Source organism: Felis catus, chromosome A1 (assembly GCF_018350175.1).
Source record: "Felis catus isolate Fca126 chromosome A1, F.catus_Fca126_mat1.0, whole genome shotgun sequence".
NCBI lineage: Eukaryota > Metazoa > Chordata > Mammalia > Carnivora > Felidae > Felis > Felis catus.
Genome location: NC_058368.1, coordinates 11503021 through 11525891, shown reverse-complemented (window position 1 = coordinate 11525891; position 22871 = coordinate 11503021). Strand labels below are relative to the sequence as shown.

General features: G+C 39.5%; 2 protein-coding genes across 14 annotated transcripts in view; one reads left to right on the top strand and one right to left on the bottom strand.

The window, feature by feature from the left end:
* Positions 1-22871, top strand: part of ZAR1L (zygote arrest 1 like) — a 61451-nt gene that overhangs the window by 30872 nt on the left and 7708 nt on the right. For 2 of the 4 annotated variants that reach the window (XM_045051734.1, XM_045051711.1), the window contains one exon: positions 8855-11809. The exons of the other annotated variants lie outside the window; for them this stretch is intronic. In XM_045051734.1, coding sequence (XP_044907669.1) covers positions 8855-8914 — 60 coding nt within the window. In that variant the 3' untranslated portion in view covers positions 8915-11809. Of the gene's footprint in view, positions 1-8854; positions 11810-22871 lie in introns of those variants that run through there. 4 annotated transcript variants of the gene reach the window in all.
* FRY (FRY microtubule binding protein) overlaps positions 9133-22871 on the bottom strand; it is a 445567-nt gene continuing 431828 nt past the window's right edge. For 7 of the 10 annotated variants that reach the window (XM_045051411.1, XM_045051389.1, XM_045051146.1 and 4 more), the window contains 4 exons: positions 21881-21898; positions 19910-20020; positions 11110-11312; positions 9133-10515 (listed from right to left, as the gene is read on the bottom strand). In XM_045051411.1, the coding sequence (XP_044907346.1) occupies positions 10257-10515; positions 11110-11312; positions 19910-20020; positions 21881-21898 (591 nt within the window). In that variant the 3' untranslated portion in view covers positions 9133-10256. The remainder of the gene's footprint in view (positions 10516-11109; positions 11313-19909; positions 20021-21880; positions 21899-22871) is intronic. The other 3 variants (XM_045051223.1, XM_019825125.3, XM_045051293.1) reach the window with 2 other exon arrangements.

The window sequence follows — 22871 nt, the reverse complement described above, 5'->3', positions numbered from 1 at the left end:
CTTTAGGCAATATGTCATTTGCAAATATCTTTTCCTGTTCCATCAGTTGTCTTTTAGTTTTGTTGATTGTTTCCTTTGCTGTGCAGAAGCTGGAAGCTTTTTATCTTGATGAGGTCCCAATAGTTCATTTTTGCTTTTAATTCCCTTGCCTTTGGGGATGTGTCAAGTAAGAGATTGCTGCGGCTGAGGTCAGAGAGGTCTTTTCCTGCTTTCTCCTCTCGGGTTTTGATGGTTTCCTGTCTCACATTCAGGTCCTTTATCCTTTTGAGTTTATTTTTGTGAATGGTGTAAGAAAGTGGTCTAGTTTCAATCTTCTGCATGTTGCTGTCCAGTTCTCCCAGCACCATTTGTTAAAGAGACTGTCTTTTTTCCATTGGATGTTCTTTCCTGCTTTGTCAAAGATTAGTTGGCCATACGTTTGTGGGTCTAGTTCTGGGGTTTCTATTCTATTCCATTGGTCTATGTGTCTGTTTTTGTGCCAATACCATGCTGTCTTGATGATGACAGCTTTGTAGTAGAGGCTAAAGTCTGGGATTGTGATGCCTCCCACTTTGGTCTTCTTCAAAATTACTTCGGCTATTCGGGGCCTTTTGTGGTTCCATATGAATTTCAGGATTGCTTGTTCTAGCTTCAAGAAGAATGCTGGTGCAATTTTGATTGGGATTGCATTGAATGTGTAGATAGCTTTAGGTAGTATTGACATTTTGACAATATTCTTCCAACCCATGAGCACGGAATGTTTTTCCATTTCCTTATATCTTCTTGAATTTCCTTCATAAGCTTTCTATAGTTTTCAGCATACAGATCTTTTACATCTTTGGTTAGATTTATTCCTAGGTATTTTATGCTTCTTGGTGCAATTGTGAATGGGATCAGTTTCATTTGTCTTTCTGTTGCTTCATTATTGGTGTATAAGAATGCCACTGATTTCTGTACATTGATTTTGTATCCTGCAACTTTGCTGAATTCATGTATCAGTTCTAGACTTTTGGTGGAGTTTATCGGATTTTCCATGTATAGTATCATGTCATCTGCAAAAAGTGAAAGCTTGACTTCATTTTTGCCAATTTTGATGCCTTTGATTTCCTTTTGTTGTCTTATTGCTGATGCTAGCACTTCCAACACTATGTTAAACAACAGCGGTGAGAGTGGACATCCCTGTCGTGTTCTTGACCTCAGGGGGAAAGCTCTGTTTTTCCCCATTGAGGATGATATTAGCTGTGGGCTTTTCATAAATGGCTTGTATGATGTTTAAGTATGTTCCTTCTATCCCGACTTTGTCGAGGGTTTTTCTTAAGAAAAGATGCTGAATTTTGTCAAATGCTTTTTCTGCATCGATTGACAGGATCATATAGTTGTTATCTTTTCTTTTATTAATGTGATGTATCACATTGATTGATTTGCGAATGTTGAACCAGCCCTGCATCCCAGGAATGAATCCCACTTGATCATGGTGAGTAAATCTTTTTATAAGCTGTTGAAGTCAATTTGCTAGTATCTTATTGAGAATTTTTGCATCCATATTCATCAGGGATATTGGCCTGTAGTTCTCTTTTTTTTACTGGGTCTCTGGTTTAGGAATCAAAGTAATACTGACTTCATAGAATGAGTCTGGAAGTTTTCCTTCCCTTTCTATTTTTTTGGAATACCTTGAGAAGGATAGGTATTATCTCTGCTCTAAATGTCTGGTAGAATTCCCCAGGGAAGCCATCTGGTCCTTGACTCTTATTTGTTGGGAGATTTTTGATAACCCATTCAATTTCTTTGCTGATTATGGGTCTGTTCAAGCTTTCTATTTCCTCCTGTTTGAGTTTTGGAAGTGTGTGGGTGTTTAGGAATTTATCCATTTCTTCCAGGTTGTCCAGTTTGTTGGCATATAATTTTTCATAGTATTCCCTGATAATTGCTTGTATTTCTGAGGGATTGGTTGTAATAATTCCATTTTCATTCATGATTTTATCTATTTGGGTCATCTCCCTTTTCTTTTTGAGAAGCATGGCTAGAGGTTTATCAATTTTTATTTTTTCAAAAAACCAACTCTGGGTTTCATTGATCTGCTCTACAGTTTTTTTAGATTCTATATTGTTTGTTTCTGCTCTGATCTTTATTATTTCTCCTCTTCTGGGTTGGGGTGTCTTTGCTGCTCTGCTTCTATTTCCTTTAGGTGTGCTGTTAGATTTTGTATTTGGGATTTTTCTTGTTTCTTGAGATAGGCCTGGATTGCAACGTATTTTCCTCTCAGGACTGCCTTCACTGCATCCCAAAGCATTTGGATTGTTGTATTTTCATTTTCGTTTGTTTCCATATATTTTTTAATTTCTTCTCTAATTGCCTGGTTGGCCCATTCCTGCTTTAGTAGGGTGTTCTTTAGCCTCCATGCTTTTGGGGGTTTTCCAGACTTTTTCCTGTGGTGATTTCAAGCTTCATAGCATTGTGGTCCGAAAGTATGCATGGTATGATCTCAATTCTTGTATACTTATGAAGGGCTGTTTTGTGACCCAGTATGTGATCTATCTTGGAGAATGTTCCATATGCACTCGAGAAGAAAGTATATTCTGTTGCTTTGGGATGCAGAGTTCTAAATATATCTGTCAAGTCCATCTGATCCAATGTATCATTCAGGGCCCTTGTTTCTTTATTGACCATGTGTCTAGATGATCTATCCATTGTTGTAAGTGGGGTATTAAAGTCCCCTGCAGCTACCACATTCTTGATAAGGTTGCTTATGTTTGTGAGTAATTGTTTTATATATTTGGGGGCTCCTGTATTCGGCGCATAGACATTTATAATTATTAGTTCTTCTTGACGGATAGACCCTGTAATTATTATATAATGCCCTTCTTCATCTCTTGTTACAGCCTTTAATTTAAAGTCTAGTTTGTCTGATATAAGTATGGCTACTCCAGCTTTCTTTTGACTTCCAGTGGCATGATAAATAGTTCTCCATCCCCTCACTTTCAATCTGAAAGTGTCCTCAGGCCTAAAATGAGTCTCTTGTAGACAGCAAATAGATGGGTCTTGTTTTTCTATCCAATCTGATACCCTATGTCTTTTGGTTGGCACATTTAGTCCATTTACATTCAGTGTTATTATAGAAAGATACAGGTTTAGAGTCATTGTGATGTCTGTAGGTTTCATGCTTGTAGTGATGTCTCTGGTACTTTGTCTCACAGGATCCCCCTTAGGATCTCTTGTAGGGCTGGTTTAGTGGTGATTAATTCCTTCAGTTTGTTTGGGAAGACCTTTATCTCTCCTTCTATTCTAAAGGACAGATTTGCTGGATAGAGGATTCTCTGCTGCATATTTTTTTTCTGTTCATCACTTTGAAGATCTCCTGCCATTCCTTTCTGGCCTGCCAAGTTTCAGTAGAGAGATCTGTCACTAGTCCTATCGGTCTCCCTTTATATGTTAGAGCACGTTTATCCCTAGCTGCTTTCAGAATTTTCTCTTTATCCCCGTATTTTGCCAGTTTCACTATGATATGCCATGCAGAAGATCAATTCAAGTTACGTCTGAAGGGAGTTCTCTGTGCCTCTTGGATTTCAATGCTTCTTTCTTTCCCCAGATCAGGGAAGTTCTCAGCTATGATTTCTTCAAGTATACTTTCAGCACCTTTCCCTCTCTCTTCCTCCTGTGGAATACCAATTATACGTATATTATTTCTCTTCAGTGCATCACTTAGTTCTCTAATTTTCCCCTCATACTCCTGTATTTTTTTATCTTTTTCTCAGCTTCCTCTTTTTCCATAGTTTTATCTTCTAGTTCACCTATTCTCTCCTCTGCCTCTTCAATCCAAGCCGTAGTTGTCTCCATCTTATTTTGCAGCTCATTAATAGCATTTTTTAGCTTCTTCTGGCTGTTCCTTAGTCCCTTGATCTCTGTAGCAAGATTCTCTGCTGTCCTTTATACTGTTTTCAAGCCCAGCGATTAATTTTATGACTATTATTCTAAATTCACTTTCTGTTATATTGTTTAAATCGTTTTTGATCAGTCCGTTAGCTGTCGTTATTTCCTGGAGGTTTTTTTGAGGGGAATTCTTCCGTTTCATCATTTTAGATAGTCCCTGGAGTGGTGTGGAACTGTGGGGCACTTCCCCTGTGCTGTCTTGAATAACTTGCATTGGTGGGCGGCGCCACAGTCAGACCTGATGTCTGCCCCCAGCCCACCGCTGGGGCCACAGTCAGACTGGTGTGTGCCTTCTCTTCCCCTCTTCTAGGGGCGGGATTCACTTGGGGTGGGGTGTCCCGTCTGGGCTACTTGCACCCTGCCAGGCTTGTGGTGCTGGGGATCTGGTGTAGTAGCTGGGGTGGGTCGGCAAGGTGCACGGGGGCGGGAGGGGCAGGCTCAGCTTGCTTATCCTTCAGTGATCCGCTTCGGGAGGGGCCCTGCGGCACTGCGAGGGAGTCAGACCTGCCACAGGGATGGATCCACAGAAGCACAGCGTTGGGTGTTTGGGCGGTGTGAGCAAGTTCCCTGACAGGAACCAGTTCCCTTTGGGATTTTGGCTGGGGGATGGTTGAGGGAGATGGCACTGGTGAGCGCCTTTGTTCCCCACCAAACTGAGCTCTGTCGTCCCGGGCTCAGCAACTCTCCCTCCCGTTGTCCTCCAGCCCTCCCGCTCTCTGAGCAGAGCTGTTAACTTACAATCTTCCAGATGTTAAGTCCTGCTTGCTCTCAGAACACAATCCATCCGGCCCCTCTGTTTTTGCCAGTCAGTCTTGGGGGCTCTGCTTGGCTGGCGGGCCGCCCCTCTGCCCTGGCTCCCTCCCGCCAGTCCGTGTAGCGTGCTCTGCCTCTCCGCCCTTCCTACCCTCTTCCATGGATCTCTCATCTATGCTTGGCTCCGGAGAATCCGTTCTGCGAGTCTTCTGGTGATTTTCTGGGTTATTTAGGCAGGTGTGGGTGGAATCTAAATGATCCTCATTAGGCAGTGAGCCCAGTGTCTTCCTACACTGACATCTTCCCAGCCACCTCCATTTTTACTTTTAATTCCCTTGCCTTTGGAGGTGTGTCAAGGAAGAATTTGCTGCGGCTGAGGTCAAAGAGGTTTTTGCCTGCTTTCTCCTCTAGGGTTTTGATGGTTCCCTGTGTCACATTCAGGTCCTTTATCTATTTTCAGTTTATTTTTGTGTATGGTATAAGAAAGTGGTCTAGTTTCTTTCTTTTGCATGTTGCTGTCCAGTTCTCTCAGCACCATTTGTTGAAGAGACTGTCTTTTTTCCAATGGATTCTGTTTCCTCCTTTGCCAAAGATTAGTTGGCCATACATTTGTGGGTCCAATTCTGGGTTCTCTGTTCTATTCCATTGGTCTAGGTGTCTGTTTTTGTGCCAATACCATACTGTCTTGATGATGAAAGCTTTGTAGTACAGGCTAAAGTCTGGGATTATGATGCCTCCTGCTTTGGTTTTCTTCCTCAATATTACTTTGGCTATTTGGCGTGTTTTATGGTTCCATACAAATTTTAGAATTGTTTGTTCTAGCTTTGAGAAGAATGCTGATGCAATTTTGATTGGGACTGCATTGAATATATAGATTGCTTTGGGTATATAGATTGCATTTTGACAATATTTATTCTTCCTATCCATGAGCATGGAATGTTTTTCCATTTCTTTGTATCTTCTTCAATTTCCTTCATAAGTTTTCTATAGTTTTCAGCATACAGATCTTTTACATCTTTGGTTAGGTCTATTCCTAGGTATTTTATGGTTCCTGATGCAATTGTGAATGGGATCAATTTCTTTCTCTTTCTGTTGCTTCATTATTGGTGTATAAAAATGCAACCAATTTCTGTACATTGATTTTTGTACGCTGCAACTTTGCTGAATTCGTGTATCAGTTTTAGCAGACTTCTGGTGGAGTCTGTCAGGTTTTCCATGTAGAGTATCCTGTCGTCTGTGAAAAGTGAAAGTTTTACTTCATCTTTGCCAATTTTGATGCCTTTGATTTCATTTCATTGTCTCATTGCTGAGGCTAGGACTTCCAACACTATGTTAAACAACAGTGGTGAGAGTAGACATCCCTATCGTGTTCCTGATCTCAGGGGAAAGCTCTCAGTTTTTTGCCATTGAGGGTGATATTAGCTGTGGGCTTTTTGTAAATGGCATTTATGACGTTTAAGCATGTTCCTTCTATCCTGACTTTCTTGAGGGTTTTTATTAAGAAAGGATGCTATATTTTCTGAAATGCTTTTTCTGCATCGATTGACAGGATCATATGGTTCTTCTCATTTATTAATGTGATGTATCACATTGATTGCTTTGCAAATATTGAACCAGCCCTGCAGCCCAGGAATTAATTCCACTTGATCATGGTGAATGATTCTTTTTATATGCTATTGAATTCGATTTGCTAGTATCTTGTTGAGAAGTTTTGCATCCATATTCATCAGGGATATTGGCCTGTAGTCCCCCCCCCCACCCCCCCCATCCCCCCCACCCCCCCCACCCCCCCCACCCCCCCCACCCCCCCCCGCTGGGTCTCTGTCTGGTTTGGGAATCAAAGTAACGCTGGCTTCATAGAATGAGTCTGGAAGTTTTCCTTCCCTTTCCATTTTTTGGAACAGCTTGAGAAGGATAGGTATTATCTCTGCTTTACATGTCTGGTAGAATTCCCCAGGGAAACCATCTGGTCTAGGACTCTTATTTGTTGGGAGATTTTGATAAGTGATTCAATTTCTTCACTGGTTGTGGATCTGTTCAAATTTTCTGTTTCTTCCTGTTTCACTTTTGGTAGTGTGTATTTCTCTAGGAATTTGTCCATTTCTTCCAGGTTGTCCAGTTTGTTGGCATATAATTTTTCATAGTATTCCCTGATAATTGCTTGTATTTCTGAGGGATTGGTTGTAATAATTCCATTTTTATACATGATCTTATCTATTTGGGTCCTCTCTCTTTTCTTTTTGAAAAGCCTGGCTAGAGGTTTATCAATTTCATTTTTTCAAAAAACCGACTTTTAGTTTCATTGATCTGTTTTTTCGGATTCTATATTGTTTATTTCTGCTCTGATTTTTATTCTCTTCTGCTGGGTTTGGGGTGTGTTTGCTGTTCTGCTTCTAGTTCCTTAAGGTGTACTTTTTTTTTCCTTTTAGTACTTTGAATATATCTTGCCTGTCACTCTGACCTGCAAAGTTTCTGCTGAAAAATAAGCTGATAGTCTTATGGTGGTTTCCTTATATAGAATAATTTCTTTCTTGCTTTTAAAATTTTCTTTCTTTGTTTAGGTTTTGATATTTTTATTACAATGTGCCTTGATATGCATCTCTTTGGATTTATCTTGTTTGGGACACTCTATGCTGCTTGTGCCTGCATGTCTGTTTCCTTTCATTGTCTGTTTTGTCTTTTACTTTCATTTGGAATACACTGCTCTGTCTCATTTTGCCTGTCTCTGTGTCTGTGTCCGTATTAGGTAGTTCAACTACGTCTGCTGGTCTGGAAGGAGTGGCCTTATGTGGGAGAGCCTATGGGGCGCAGAAGCACAATCACTTGTACACCAGACTCAGATGCTCCAGGCCTGTTCCCGCAGAGCTGCATGCACCCCCTGCTCAGTGGTGCCAGACTGTTGTGGCTATATTGCTGGGAGGGCTGGTCCCTGTCCTAGCTGGCTCTGCATCTGGAGCAACTGATGGAGGTGTGCAAATGGGGTTGGGTTGGTGCCTGGCCTGGCTGGCTGTGAGGACCTGCTGAGATGCAAGGTTGTACAGGACTCTCAATGGGGGCATGTTTCCTGGCATTAGCAGTCTAGAGTGGCACTTGCCAGGGCGGGGCTCAGCATGGCAGAAAGAACAAAAATGGCTTCTGTCCCTGTCTCTCAGTCTCCATGTAAGCCCCAGGTGCTTCCTGACTCCCTGGCAGGTACTCCAAAATTAGTAAGTCGGTCTCCTTCACCTGTGATGTGTGCACTTTTTGATCTGGTATTTATGTACTGGTTTCTGGGTTGAGTGAGTACCTGTACATGAGGGCTTTTAAGGATGAGCACTGGGTGTTATATGTAAGTGATGAACCACTAAATCCTACTCCTGAAACCATTATTACACTCTATGTTAACTACCTTTGATTTAAATAAAATAAAAAAAAAACATAAAAAGGAGAGTAGAATTCCCTTTCCTTACAGTTCTATAATTTTCTTGGACCTATTCCATTTTGGTTTTCATAGTCAGGTGTTTTGGGGACTCCTGTCTCATGCAGGATGTAAGGGCCAGGGTTCCCGATATAGATCTCAAATATGTTGCTTTTCAGAAAAAAGCTTACAACTTTGAGAACTTTCCTGACTCTGGAACACTGTGCCAGGAGTATGTGTTTTCTTTGGTGAGACCTCTTGCCTCTCTTACCTGTCTCCATGCTTTTCCTTTTTGCGAAGGCTCTATTCATCCAGTTTCTAGGTCTTTTTCTGTGGGAATTACTCTGAATATAATTGTAGATTTTTGGTGTCCATTGGAGGATGTGAGCTCAGCATCTTTCTATGCTGCCGTCTTGAACCCTCCTCTCCTCAAAAAAGTTACTACAATTAGTTAATACTTGTACATATGGTAACATAAAAAACATCTTGGCTCATACTCCCTGTTACAGGCTACTTCTAGAAAATTACTACTGAAGATTTGGCTACTGTATGTTAGAAAAGCAAGTTACATCTGTTAGTCTAGGTAAACATGAGTAGAAAGGCAGTAGCAGTTGATTGTTGTGTGTGTCTGTGCCCCTGTTTTTTCATGTCAGGTAGAGCTAGGTGAGTGTTGCGACAGACTCTATAGTCCAAAGTAGGAGTTTTGATTCTGTTTCCCAATTTTAAGGATGACAACCTCATGACAGGTGTCGACGATTAGAGCCCTCACTCTTGTGATTTCTCTTTGGCTCATTATAGAGAGAGCTGGTTGAAAGTCACTATCGTAGCCATGTCCACTTACAGCGAGGTTACAGATAGGCCCTCTCTGGAGCAGGAACTGTGAGTGCCAGCCATGGACCCTAGATGAATGGTGCCCCTTGCGGTTGTCACTGTGGCAACCCCCATGCACATCTGTAAATGTATGTCAAAGGCAAAGATCTTCTAACCAGAAATAAAATCCATGGTCAATATGTATTTTGTCTTTTTTTTTTTTTTTTTAAGTCTAAAGGAAGTTCTGAATAGAAGATCAACCAAGATTACATCACAAAAACTTTAAATGTATTTACAGAGTGAATAAGTTACATAGATAAACTTTGAATATGTTTCTGATGTGCAACTGGTTTACATGCACACGTCTAACACTTGACAGCATTAAGTTTAAGGAGAAAACTGAAGAATGGCCCTTTACATATATGTTACAAATAAAACATGACATCTCTTAAGTAACAAAGTGACAACTCATAGTTTATCTTTATGATTCTACTTCTGGCTATCCAAATGGATATTAAAATATGCATGCGTGACCGGTGAAAAGACTTGGAATTTGTAATGTGAATTTAACTTTTTTCTACAAAATGGCAAAGTTGGTTAAAATTAACACTCATCCTTTTGTAGTATAAATATGCTCATATAAGCAACCTTCTAGTAAAAAGCAGCCAAGACCTTTACAAAAAGGTCTGTCTGGACCATATTTGGTGCTAGGGTCCTAATCACAGACTCCTGCAAAGAGATCCAGGGCTTTCAGAAACAGTAGCCTAGCAACATAAGAAAGGTACTTCATAGCAGCTCCTTTTAGATACAGTAATTGTATTCAAATTACAGTGTATATTAAATTGTCCATTTACAATTCCCTCTTCACATACACAGGCTGTCAGCTTTTGACCGTCTTACAATTTTCAGTGGCCAGCTTCATTCTGCCTGTCCCTTCCTCAGCCCACCAAAAAAAGAAAAAAAGGAAAAAAAGAAAAAAGAATGTACAAGTTTTAGAATATAAAACATTTTTTAGTGAAGAAAACATTGCACTTTTGCCAATCTAAAACTGTTTCTAGAAAGGAAGGTATTATTCAGTGTAGTCGGCTTTGGTATGCAATGGAAGTCACTTTCTTCAGTAGTGAGTTGCATCTGCTCAGTGAAATGATAACACCTTTGTGCCACACAGCATGATGGATGGAGTCTGTCCCAGAATGTTCTATGCTACCTTGGTTCTTATAGTATTGCTACACGTTGGAAGTTCTGTTGTCCTGTTTAGAAAAAGTCCTACAGGTAACAAGAGGGAGAACAGTCTGACCAAGCCTTCTGAAGGCTGAAAAGACACTGAATGACGTCACCCCAGCATGACAGCACCCCCAGCTTGGAACGCATGGGGGATGGGAGGCTCCTGTCAGAGACTAGTGCCAGAAACACTGGAGTCTGGAAGAAAAGCAGTGAGGACTCGGTAACTCTGGGCCCTGCGAATCATGTCCCGGATCTCCATGTTCAGCTCCATCAGCTTGGTGCAGATTTCGGTCAGGCTCTGATTAGACCCTACCAATGCGTAAGTACCCGTTTGTCCCAGAGTTTGATGACGGAAATAAATATTCAGTAGTGTCTGGACCTCATCATCAGAACTGCTTCCAAAGATGTCATTGGGCCACAGACTTCTGCAATTAAAAAACAGCACAGATTAGAGGCACTATTGATCACAAAGTTGGGAGGTTATTAGCCTCGGTAATATAAGAATATTACTTAAAAACACTAGCTTTGAGATATAACTCACATGCTATACAATTCAACCATCTAAAGCATACAACTCAATGGCTTTTAGTATATTCAGAGTTTTGCAAACATCACCATAACCAACTGTAGAATGTTACTGGTTTTGATGAAAATATCTAAAGCTTCTAACTATCAGAATGGAATTTGATTTGCTATAACATTCTGATTCTGACGAATGTGAAGATAGTATCAAAATGTAAGGGGACAAGGATACATTCAGATAATAGTTCTCAAAGTATACTCCAACATAATCTGAAGTGTTTCAACATTTTTAGGGATGACCAAAAGGCGAAAAATAACGCCTAGACTTTAGACACACAAGTTCTAAAATCTGATATTTCTGGTGTGGTAATAGCTGAGAAGGATGTGTATAAAATATCTGGATGTCCCTTCTGTAGTGATTCAGTCCCCCACCATGACAAAGTAACTATTAGGCAAGGATTTCCTTTAACCGTTTCTAAAAGCAATAGTAGAGTTACCTGCATTCCCTGATTTGCCGTAAAGCCTTGCCAAGTTCATTGTTCTTCAGGCACTCCAGCATGGACTGGATGGCCGCTTCGGTGGATGTGAAGGTTGGCTCAGACCATGCACCCTCTATATAGAGAGGGTCAGCTGCAATGGCCGCAGTGGCCTCCTTCAGGTTTTTCTTTAAGTCACTCAGTTCCCTGGACATATTTAGCAGCTGTTAAAAAAAAGTTATTTTTGTATTTAGTTGCAAGCTGGATTTTGCATCCCTTAGAGAAGAAATCTTTATCGTATTAAGGTCTGGTTAAGCACAAGCTTAATATCTTGGTAAGCTAAAACAGGACAAATAAAATTACTACATGGGATGTGTAAGGGGTTGGATGCATTGGATAACTTTATGTATCAATCACTGGGATACTCTCCTTAGATGAGGGGCTAACATTTCCTTTAACATGTTTTCTATTTAAGTAGATGGACAAACCCGGAGTTAAAATGCGTAAGACACTAGGCTTGGGTGGAGCTGGGTTCAAATGCCAATTCTACACTGCACTGTGGGACTGTAGTCAAGTACATAGACTTATATGTGCTTCAGTTTTCTCATTTGTAAGACCGAAGACATTACCTGCCTCACAGGTAACTTTAAAGATGAGACGATGTATATAAAATGCTTAGTATTAAGCATTTATGTGCCAAATAAATGTAATCATAAACATGGATCTTGCTTGAAAAAGAATTTTTTCTCACTATTTGTATGCTATGGGAAAAGATGAAAGATACAATTTAAGGAAGAAAAATCTCAAGGTGATGTTAGTATTCATGTTACAGAAGTAAGAGATATTTTACCTCAAAACTTCTCCGTTGGTACCAGCGATCATAAAAAGAGAACCTACGTCACTTCTTCGTGCCCCCAAAATATACTATGGAAGTCAGCTGTTTTGTAATTTGATCTCAAGGGCATTTTAATGACTTGATGTGCACTTAAAGGTTTATTTTGTCCTTTGTAATGTAAGTTGATGATGTCTTCTTTGGAAAGTTGATGTATCCAACATTTTCATCTTTCTTCATTTCCAGCTAGCCCACGGGGCCAGAATTATTTTTCTTTGCACAGATGCCTATTAAATGCAACTACCTACTCCAGTACTAGGCTTAAAATTTACCGAGGCAATTCTTCTAAGTAAGATATCAGAGAAAGAGCTTGGGAAGACGGCAGAGTAGGGGGACCCTGAGCTCCCTTCCTCCAGGGACAGCCTGAGACTACAACTTCATATAATGCAACACCCTCTGAAAACAACCTTAAGACCAGCAGAACAGCGTTTTCACAGCTAAAGATATAAAGAAAGGCTACATCGATAGGGTGGGAGGGGCAGAGACATGGTAAAGAACCAAACTCCAGGTGTGGCGATCCACAAGGAGGAAAGGTATCACAGGTGCAGAGCTCCCTGAGGAGTGAGGGGATCAAGCCCCACATCAGGCACGCCTTGTCCTGGGAGTCAAAATGGGGAAGATGAGCCCCCATACCATCCAGCTTTGAAAACCCCTGGGGCTGCAGAAGAGGGGGAGGACTATAGTAAACTGAGGTTCTGCTTTTAAAGGGCCAGCACACTATATCAATCATTCTGAGGCATTTCAGAGGCAGTAGTATTAAAAACATCTGGGCTACTTGTGGTTTATATACACAATGGAATATTACGTGGCAATGAGAAAAAATGAAATATGGCCTTTTGTAGCAACGTGGATGGAACTGGAGAGTGTGATGCTAAGTGAAATAAGCCATACAGAGAAAGACAGATACCATATGGTTTCACTCTTATGTGGACCCTGAGAAACTTAACAGGAACCCATGGGGGAGGGGAAGGAAAAAAAAAAAAGGTTAGAGTGGGAGAGAGCCAAAGCATAAGAGACTGTGAAAAACTGAGAACAAACTGAGGGTTGATGGGGGGTGGGAGGGAGGAGAGGGTGGGTGATGGGTATTGAGGAGGGCACCTTTTGGGATGAGCACTGGGTGTTGTATGGAAACCAATTTGTCAATAAATTTCATATAAAAAAAAACATCTGGGCTATATATGAAGCAGATTTATTGACTAATTTTAGGGCATGTGTCAGACGGGCAGGGATTTATAGGAACTTCTGTGAATAAAAGTGTTGGTTTCTTCCTCTCAAGTCTAGCCGGCCTGATGCTGGGGGTAGCCAGTTCTGCCAATCTCTACCACCGCTAGCTCTGCCATGGCAGGCAGGTCTCTCAGCCAGAAGGTACCAGGGGCTAACCCCCACTACCAGCAGACCCGTGGCACCTGTAGCCAGGCAACTCAGCCAGCCTAGGTGGGGTCAGCCCTGCTCCCCAACATGCCTGCAGGAATCCTGGCCCAGTAACAAAGGCAGGCACGTTCAGCCCACAGAGGAGACGCCCCTGGCGTGCCTGGTTCTCCTGACCAGGGGCATGTACTACAGGGCTCCGGAGGACACCTTTTATATAAAGCCACTAATTTCAAGATCTAATACAAGGAAACAGAGTTAGACAAAATGTGGAAAGAGGGAAATACGTTCCCAATGAAAGGACAATATAAAACCTGAGAAGTCCCAAACAGATGAGTAATCTACCTGATACAGGTTCAAAGGAATGGCCATAAAGATACTCACTAGACTTGAGTAATAACTGAAATGAAAAATACAATAGAGGGAATTAAAAGCAATTAGAGGATGCAGAAGAATGGGTCACAATCTGGAAGAGTAATAGCATACAAGCTGAACCGCAAAAAAAAAAAACAAATTTAAAAAAAATGAGGCTAAGTTAAGGGACCTTTGGACAATATCAGTTTTACTAACATTTGCATTATAGGGGTCAGAAGGAGAAGACAGGGGCAGATAAGTAATAACAGATAACTTCTCTAACCCTGAGAAGGAAATACTCCAGATCCAGGCCCAGAAGTACAGAGTGCCTCGAACACAATGAACCCAAGGAGGTCACATAATATTTAAAAAGTCAAAAAATTAAAGAATCCTAAAAGCAGCAATAGGAAAGCAACTAGTTACACAGGAGGGAAGCCTCATCAGGCTATAAGCTGATTTCTTGGCAGGAATTTTGAATAGATCATGCCACTGCCTTTTGGCTTGTAAAGTGCTAAAAGGAAAAAAGTCTATAACCAAGAATACCCTACCTGGGAGCTTATCATTCAGAATTGAAGGATACATGGAGTTTCCCAGATGAACATTAAAGGAGTCTATCCCCACTAAACCAGTCTTATAAGAAATGTAAGGGACTTCTTTAAGCAAAAAAGAGTCCAGAAATAATGAAAGGAAAAAATTTCACTGGTAAACCTATACTAAAGATGGTAGGTCATTTACTTAGTATAATGGCTAAAAGAAAAAACTAGTAAAATCCATTATATCTACAAAAATTAGGTGATACACAAAATAGATATAAAATATACATACGTAAAATGGGGTAGGGAATTAAAGATGTAGCTTTTAGAACATGTTTGAACTTCAACTTAAAACATATTGCTAGACACATAGGATGTTATATATGAACCTCATGGTAACCACAACCAGAAAAGCATAACACTGAAGAAAAGAAAGCCATCAAAAGGCAAGGAAAGAGAAGAAGAGAAGAGCTATAAAAATAACCAGAAAACAAGATACTACCTATGAGTACATACCTATCAATAATTGCTTTCAATGTAAATGTTCTAAATGCTCCAATCAAACCCCTAGAATGAATGAATATATAAAAAGAAAAGATCCACTTATATGCTGCGTACAAGAGACCGACTTCAGACCTAGAGACATACAGACTGAAAGTGAAGGAATGGGAAAAATATTCCATGCAAATGCAAGTGGAAAAAAAAGCTGGGGTGGCAGTATTTATATCAGACAAAATAGACTTTGAAGTAAAGACTAACAAGAGACAAGGACATTACATAAGGATAATCCAACAAGAAGATATAGCAATTGTAAATACCTATGTACCCAAGCCTAAGAGCACCTATATAGATAAAGCAAGTATTAACAGACATAAAGGGAGAAACTGACATTAATACATTAGTAGGGGAATTAAATACTCCTTTACATCAAGGGATAGATTATTCAGACAGAAAATCACAGCAGATTTGAGTGCCATAAGACTAGATGGATTTAGGATTTAACAGATATATACTGAACATTCTGCCCAGGAATAGAATACACGTTCCTTTCAAGTGCACATGGAACACTCTCCAGGACAGATCACATGTTAGGCCAAAAAACAGATCTCAATAAATTTAAGTAGATAGATACCATATCAAGCATCTTTTGTAATCACAATGGTATGAAAGTAGAAATCAATTTAAAAAGTAATGGAAAAAAACACATGGAGCCTAAACAACATACTATTAAACAATGGATCAACTAAGAAATCAAAGAGAAAAATATCCCAAGACAAATGAATATGGAAACACAATGGTTCAAAATTGATAGGACTTAGCAATAGTATATATATATTTTTTATGTTTTATCTTTGAGAGAGAAAGAGAAACAGAGTGCAAGCCAGGGGAGGGGAAGAGAGAGAGGGAGACACAGAATCCAAAGCAGGCTCTAGGCTCTGAGCTGTCAGCACAGAGCCCGACATGGGGCTCGAACTCACAGACTGAGATCATGACCTGAGTCAAAGTCAGACACTTAACCGAGTCACCCAGGCCCCCTTGCAATAGTATTTCCAAGAGGAAAATTTACAATGCTACAAGCCTACCTCAAGAAATAAGAAAAATCTTAATCTAACCTGACATCTAAAGGAACTAAAGAAGAACAAAGCACTGTTAGTAGAAGAAAGGAAATGACAAAAGATCAGAGTAGAAATAAATGAAATGGAATCTAAAAAAATGGAAAAATGAAACTAAGAGTGGCTTACTAGAAAAGATAAAGACTGGGGTGCCTGGATGGCTCAGTTGGTTTAAACATCTGACGCTTGGTTTCGGCTCAGGTCGTGATCTTGTAGTTCATGAGTTCAAGCCCCACGTCTGGCTATGTGCTAGCAGCAAGAAGCCTCCTTGGGATTTCTCTCCCCTTCTCTCTCTGCCCCTCCCTGGCTTGTGTGCATTCTCTCTCTCTCTCAAAATAAACATTAAAAAAATGTTGAGTAATTCCTAGGAATAATCTTCCAAGACTGAATCAGGAATAGAAAATCTGAACAAATTGCTAGTAATGGAATTGAATAATCCCCAAACTCTCAGCAAACAAAAGTCCAGGACCAGATGGCTTCATGGGTGATTTCTACCAAACATGTAAAAAAAAATAATACCTATCCTTCTCAAAGTATCCCAAAAGTTGAAGAGAAAGGAATGCTCTAATGCTATATATGTAAAAATTGTCGACAAAACATTTGCAAACAGAGTTCATCAATATATTAAAAGGAGCATTTGCCATGATCAAGGGGATTTATCTCAGGGATATAGGAATGGTTCAATAGCTACAAATCAACCAATGTGACAAGCTACATTAACAAAATGAAAGATAAAAATTATATGATCTCAATAGATTCAAATAATGCATTTGACAAAATTCAGCATCCATTCATAAAAAAACCTCTTAAAGTGGGTATAGAGGGAACATACATCAATGTACTAGAGGTCATATATAACATACCTGTAGCTAACATCATACTCAACAGGGAAAAGCTAAAAGCTTTTCCTCTAAGATCAGGAACAAGCCAAGGATGCCAACTCTTGCCATTTTTATTCAATATAGTACTGGAAGTACTAGCTACAGCAATCAGACATGAAAAAGAAAGAAAAAGCATCCAGATTGGTAAGGAGTACATTAAACTGTCACTACTTGCAGATGTCGGGATACTATACATAGAAAACTCTAAACTCCACCAAAAAACGATTAGAATCAATGAATTCAGTAAAGTTGCAGGATACAAAATTAACATACAGAAATCTGTTACATTTCTGTACACTAATAGCCAACTATCAGAGAAATTAAGAAAAACAGTCCTATTTACAATTCCATGAAGAAGAATAGAATGCATAGGAATAAATTCAAGGAGGTAAAAGATCTGCACTCTGATAACCATAAGACGTTGATGGAAGAAGCTGAAGATGACACAAATGGAAAGATACAGCATGCTCACATATTGGAAGATTATTTTAAAAAGGTCAATACTACCCAAAGCATTCTACAGCTTTTGTGCAATTCCTGTGAAAATACCAATGGCATTTTTCATAGAACTAGAACAAATCCCAAAATTTATATGGAATCACAGAACCCCCAAAGCCAAAGCAATTGTGAGACAGAACAGCAAAGCTGGAGGTATCCCAATCCCAGACTTCAAACTATATTACAAAGCTATAGTAATCAAAGACAGTATGGTAGTGGAACAAAAAGACACACAGATGCTTGGAAAATAGAAGAGGGCCTAGATATAAATCCATAGTTACACAATTAATGGACAGGGCACAAATATATGATGGAGGAGAAAAAAATCTTTTCATGAAATGGTGTTGGAAAAATGAGACCACTTTTTAATACCATGTCCAAAAATAAAATGGATTAAAGATGGGCAGTATACTCTTGGGCCCTGGTTTTATCAATACTTTTTTGGATACATCTCTTCAGGCAAGAGCAACAAACGCAAATAGAAACAAGTAGGATTACATGCAACTAAAAACTTTTTGTGCAGTAAAGGAATCCGTCAATAAAGTGAAAAAGCAACGTATTAAATGGGAGAAAGTATTTGCAAATGATGTATCTGATAAAGGATTAATCTCCAAAATACATTACCACTCATACAACCTGATGAAAAAATGGGCAGAGGACTTGAATAGGCACTCTTCCCAAAGACCTACAAATGGCCAACAGTCCAAGGAAAAGATGTTCAACATCACTAATCATCAGGGAAATGCAAATTGAAACCAAAACGAGGTACCCCTTCACACCAGTCAGAATGGCTAATATCCGAAAGATGAGAAGTAACAAGCGCTGGGGAGACTGGGGAAAGGAAGCCCTTGTGCACTGTTGGTGGGGATGTAAATTGGGGCAGCCACTGTGGAAAAACAGTATGGAAGTTCCTCAAAAAATTAAAACTACCGTATGATCCACTTATTCCACTACTGGGTATCTTACCCAAAGAAAACAAAACCACTAATTAGAGGAGATAAATGTACCCCTTTGTTTATGGCAGGGTTATTTACAATAGCCAAGATAATGGAAGCACCCCAAGTGTCCATTGATAGATGAATATGTAAAGAAGACGTGGTACAAAGATACACACACATATACACACAATGGATAATTACACAGTCATAAAGACAATGAGATCTTGCCTTTGACAACATGGATGCATCTAGAGGGTATTATGCTAAGTAAGTCAGATGGGAAGAGATAAACACTATATGATTTCACTTACACGTGGAATCTAAAAAACAAAACAAAAAAGCAGAAACAGATTCAAACATAGAGAACAAACTTGTGGTTGCCAGAGGGGAGAGGGGTTGGGGACTGGGTGAAAGATGTGAAGGGGATTAAGAGGTACAAAGTTCCAGTTGTAAAATAAGTCACAGGGATGAAAAGTACAGCATAGAGTAAATAATATTATAATAACTTTGGTAACTACACTTACTGGGGTGGCATTCCCTAATGTATATAAATGTGGAATCAGGATGTTGTATGTGTAAAACTAATATAATATTGTATGTCAAGTATACTTTAATTAAAAAACGATATTAGAGAATTTTATGTGTATAATTTTTAAGTTTGCAAGTCAGTATCTTAATTATTTTAAATCTAGGGATGTCTTATATACTGTGTGTATGTATGTAGCATTTAAAACTTACCTAGATTTAAAATAACTGAGGAGAAATCACTTTAAATTTACTAGATTTAAATAATTATGCAAAACATATATACACATGGTATGAATACTTAATTTCTTAATCTAAAGTGAAACTTAAATTGCTTTGTAAATATAGAAAATGGCATCAGTCACATTTGCATGTGCATTAGTTTTTGAGCATAGATGGACTCTAAGGATCCTGTTAGTATTTGCTAGAATAGTAATAAGAGCAAACTTTATCTTGACAACATGTCCTATAATTTGTATCAACTGTGTTGTCTTTTATCTAATAATCTGCAACGCTGTGTTGGAAACCTGTTTGTTTCCTACCCCGCCCTTGAAATTGGCCTTTGGAAGTATCCTTAAAAACTACCCATTTTCCTTTCATCACTGGCATTTGTGTTTCTCCTCCTCTCCCCTCCTCCGATGTGCGGTTTCCTGGGCTCCCTCCTCCCCTCACCCCTCTTGGTAGGATGGTTTCATAGACTCCTGGCTGTTCACTGGTGCCCAGCACATCTGTACCTTTAGTCCACCACATCTCTCCTCCGACCTCAGCTCCTCACATTTAACTGCCTGCGAGATGTGGTTAAGCCTGGGCGTGGTCTACTGGGGGAGAAGTCGTCTCTGACCCATAGGTGTGGATGCACTGTGGACTCAGTCCTCTTTATCCCTGTCTCAGAGGTGGCAGGTACAAAAAGCTAAATCTCAAGAAGAAAAACCACAATACCGGGAACGTTTTTAAGTATCGATGTCCAGAACACCAGGGCCAGGACGAGGGTGGGCCAAGTGAGGCCTTTCGGCACAGCATCGGGGAGGCCCTCGCTCTCAGGGTCATCCTTCAGTTTTGAGCCGAGGCTTGTCGCTTGCCTCACCCCAGTCCTGGTGCTGTAGATCAGTTATGTGGGAATCAAATCGCTCGGACAGTTATAAGTGGGATGGGAGGAGAGAAGAAAAGGAAAGGAATGATTTGCATGGTAGGACTTGGGGTCGGGAGGTGTGTGGCTCACCTCTGGCATGGAGCTGACTTCGTGCACCTGGCCGATGAGCTTACAGTAGGACTGAAAGAGCAGCAGCAGCTGGAAGTGCAGCTTATATAATCTCTGACACAGTTCCAATTGCTAGAGAGAGAGTTTGCACGGGAAGAAGTCGTTATTAAAGATCACTCTTGTATAGCAAGTGAAGTCTCAGGGTAGAAAAACATGTTTTCCTCTCTAAATCAAGGAAACATAACTAGCTGTTCTTACTCCAGATGAAACAGAACAATAGAATCCAGTCAATAAATATCAGTGAGAAAAATCACAATATGATATAGAATCGCTCCTGGAAGTTGACCAATTAGAGAGGAGTAGTAGCTCTAAAGGGACTCCGTGAATCGCCACATTCCCGTATATTTGCCAATTATGCATGTACAAATTACGACCACGGTCATCTTCATTGTGGTTGTCTTAATTTTTATAAGCTAAAATTGTTTGAAAAATTTTTTATTCAAGGGAAATTTAATTTTTCAATTGAAGACATTTTTCAATTTTTATTGAAAAGCAAAACATTAAGTCATTCTAGGTGTTAAATTTATAAATCCAGCAGTTTGGGAGGTTACTCCATGAGACAATTGTGGCGGCCTTTTTGGGTGCAGACGCTCATCTTAAAGCCTGTGTAAACACAGCAGGCAGTCATATGTTCCTCTAAGGTGCTGTATCTGTTTTATTGACAGTGCTTCTACTCGGTGCTCAATAAATGTTTGTTGAATTACAGAGATAGAAAGGGGCTACAAGTGCTTCCAAAAAGGAGAAATTAAGTACACATTCAAAACTCTCCGTGGAAAGAACATCAAAAACTAGTCCTCTAAAATGGCCCTTGAGCCCTATAGATACCTCTGGAATTAAAAATGTTTTCATTATATGGCTTATGTATACCATGAGGGAAAAGTACATCTTGAGTAATTCCAACACCAACGATCATACTACTCTTTGAGCCGTATCTGTTTGCAATGGCCTCTACACTTCGCCTGTTTTACTCGAAGAATCAGTTAGCTCCTAGGTGGTGGATGTGCATTCTGTGAAAGGAAAAGTGCAGCCTTCATGAGATAGAATTTCATGGCTCAGCAGGCACCAGTGAAAGTGGGTTAAATATGTGGCTTCAACTAAACATGTCACTGTTCAGTTTTCAAATGTGGTTAAGTAAGGATAAATAGGCCCTTTCTTTTGCTAATAGTCATAAAGAACTCAGAATGGAGAGCTTCTGAGGTCATTTAAAATTGTTCCCCCAAATGAGTTGAGGGAGAGAAATTATAAGAATTTAAATTTAGGCTTTAAGAAGATATCCTACAGTGTTGTTAACAGACTTTTGACCCTAATTGTTAAAAGTTACCAAAATCATACTAAGGCTATAGTGAATGAAGTTTTCTTTCTCTTGTCCTTTCCCTGGCCCCTGGGGGAAAAGAACCATTCTAGATTTAGGTTTAGACTTATTTGATCTCTCGGTGCTGATAGTGAACATAAGTTTAAAGAAGTAGCTACACTCACAGATTTAACCCAAATTAGATCTTTGGTTGTTTCAGTAAAGCATTCTGCTTTTTGATCACTTAAACCTTTCTTTATGGAAGTTTGTTAAAATCGGATATAAAAGATAACTGCCAGAGTCTTGCAGATAAATAAAGTATTGTTTAAATCATCACCTTCACAATTTAGGGTGAAACCTAGCTATGAAAACTCTGTCCTCTGTAAGTGTAAGATAATGCTGGTTATTACTCAAAATATCCCACTGATAGTATGAGAATTCATAGCAACTTAAGTTTCTACTTTGGGACAAAAGCAGCCCAGAATGCTACTAATTCACTGCACGTCTTAGTCTACCAAATAAAATAAAATGAAACGCAAAGGGGAAAACATGCTAAGAGATATAACAGTAACAGTAAAAATAAGATTTGTTATGGGTCCATGCCTAAAATGGATAAAGAGTATGAAAGAAAGTTAACTTACTGCAAGAGATTCCATTTGCTACACAGCAAGCATGGCACAGGAAACAAAGGAAAGGAAAGAAAGTACAGGGTCAGTGTAATGCATGCAACAGAAAGCATGGCCCTCTTCCAAGAGCAGAACCGTCAGCATAAGTATTAGCATTGCTTGCCCAAACTTGATAAACGGTTGCACATCTTGTACCCATTCAACATGCACAGCGGTCCAGTTAAGAAGAAGCTTGAATGGGAAACATGTCACTGAAAAATATAATTCGTAATCGTTTAGATCCTCTGATTAGTTGGTTTAGGTTTTGTCAGTGTTGGACACTAGAAGTGCAAACTTTTATTGCTTGAAGGTTTTAGTGTTTAACTGTAAATAATATGCGAACATAGTAAAACTGTGAGGAGACCAACTGAGTAACTCGAAAGAACTGTAGCCCAAACAAATTATGCTATTGCTAACTATCAGTTAAGGTAGATCTTTAATCTGTTTGGTTTCTTATCTGCTCAACGATGACTATCCAGTTAACATAGAATATAATTAACCATCTAAGTGGCATTTTCTTTAGATTCAGCTCACCTTCCTCATTAAGAATATTTTATAGGACTGCTAGATGTAGTCATTTCAAAGGAATAAATCTAGTCTGTATAATCTCAAACAAGAGTGAGATATGACAAATAATTTTCTTGTATTTCATTTCTTATAATTTTATCAATTTTTAAAAGTAATCTAGAACTGATGGGTAGTTTCGCATATAAATTTGTAACTGGGCCATGTTCCATTATGGCTTCCATTTTTTGGTGTCATCATATCATAACCATAGACGTGGCTTTAAGGAAAGTGTGATGTGTGGAAAGATAACCGGAATCTGACAGAATACTAAAAAAAATGTCCATTCCTGATTACGGATCAACATATCTGGTTCTGGATTTTCAGAATATTTAAAGACATATCTAACTCAGTTTCTAATCCTTGATAGGAAAAACCACTTATTTTAAAGCTCTTTCTAAAA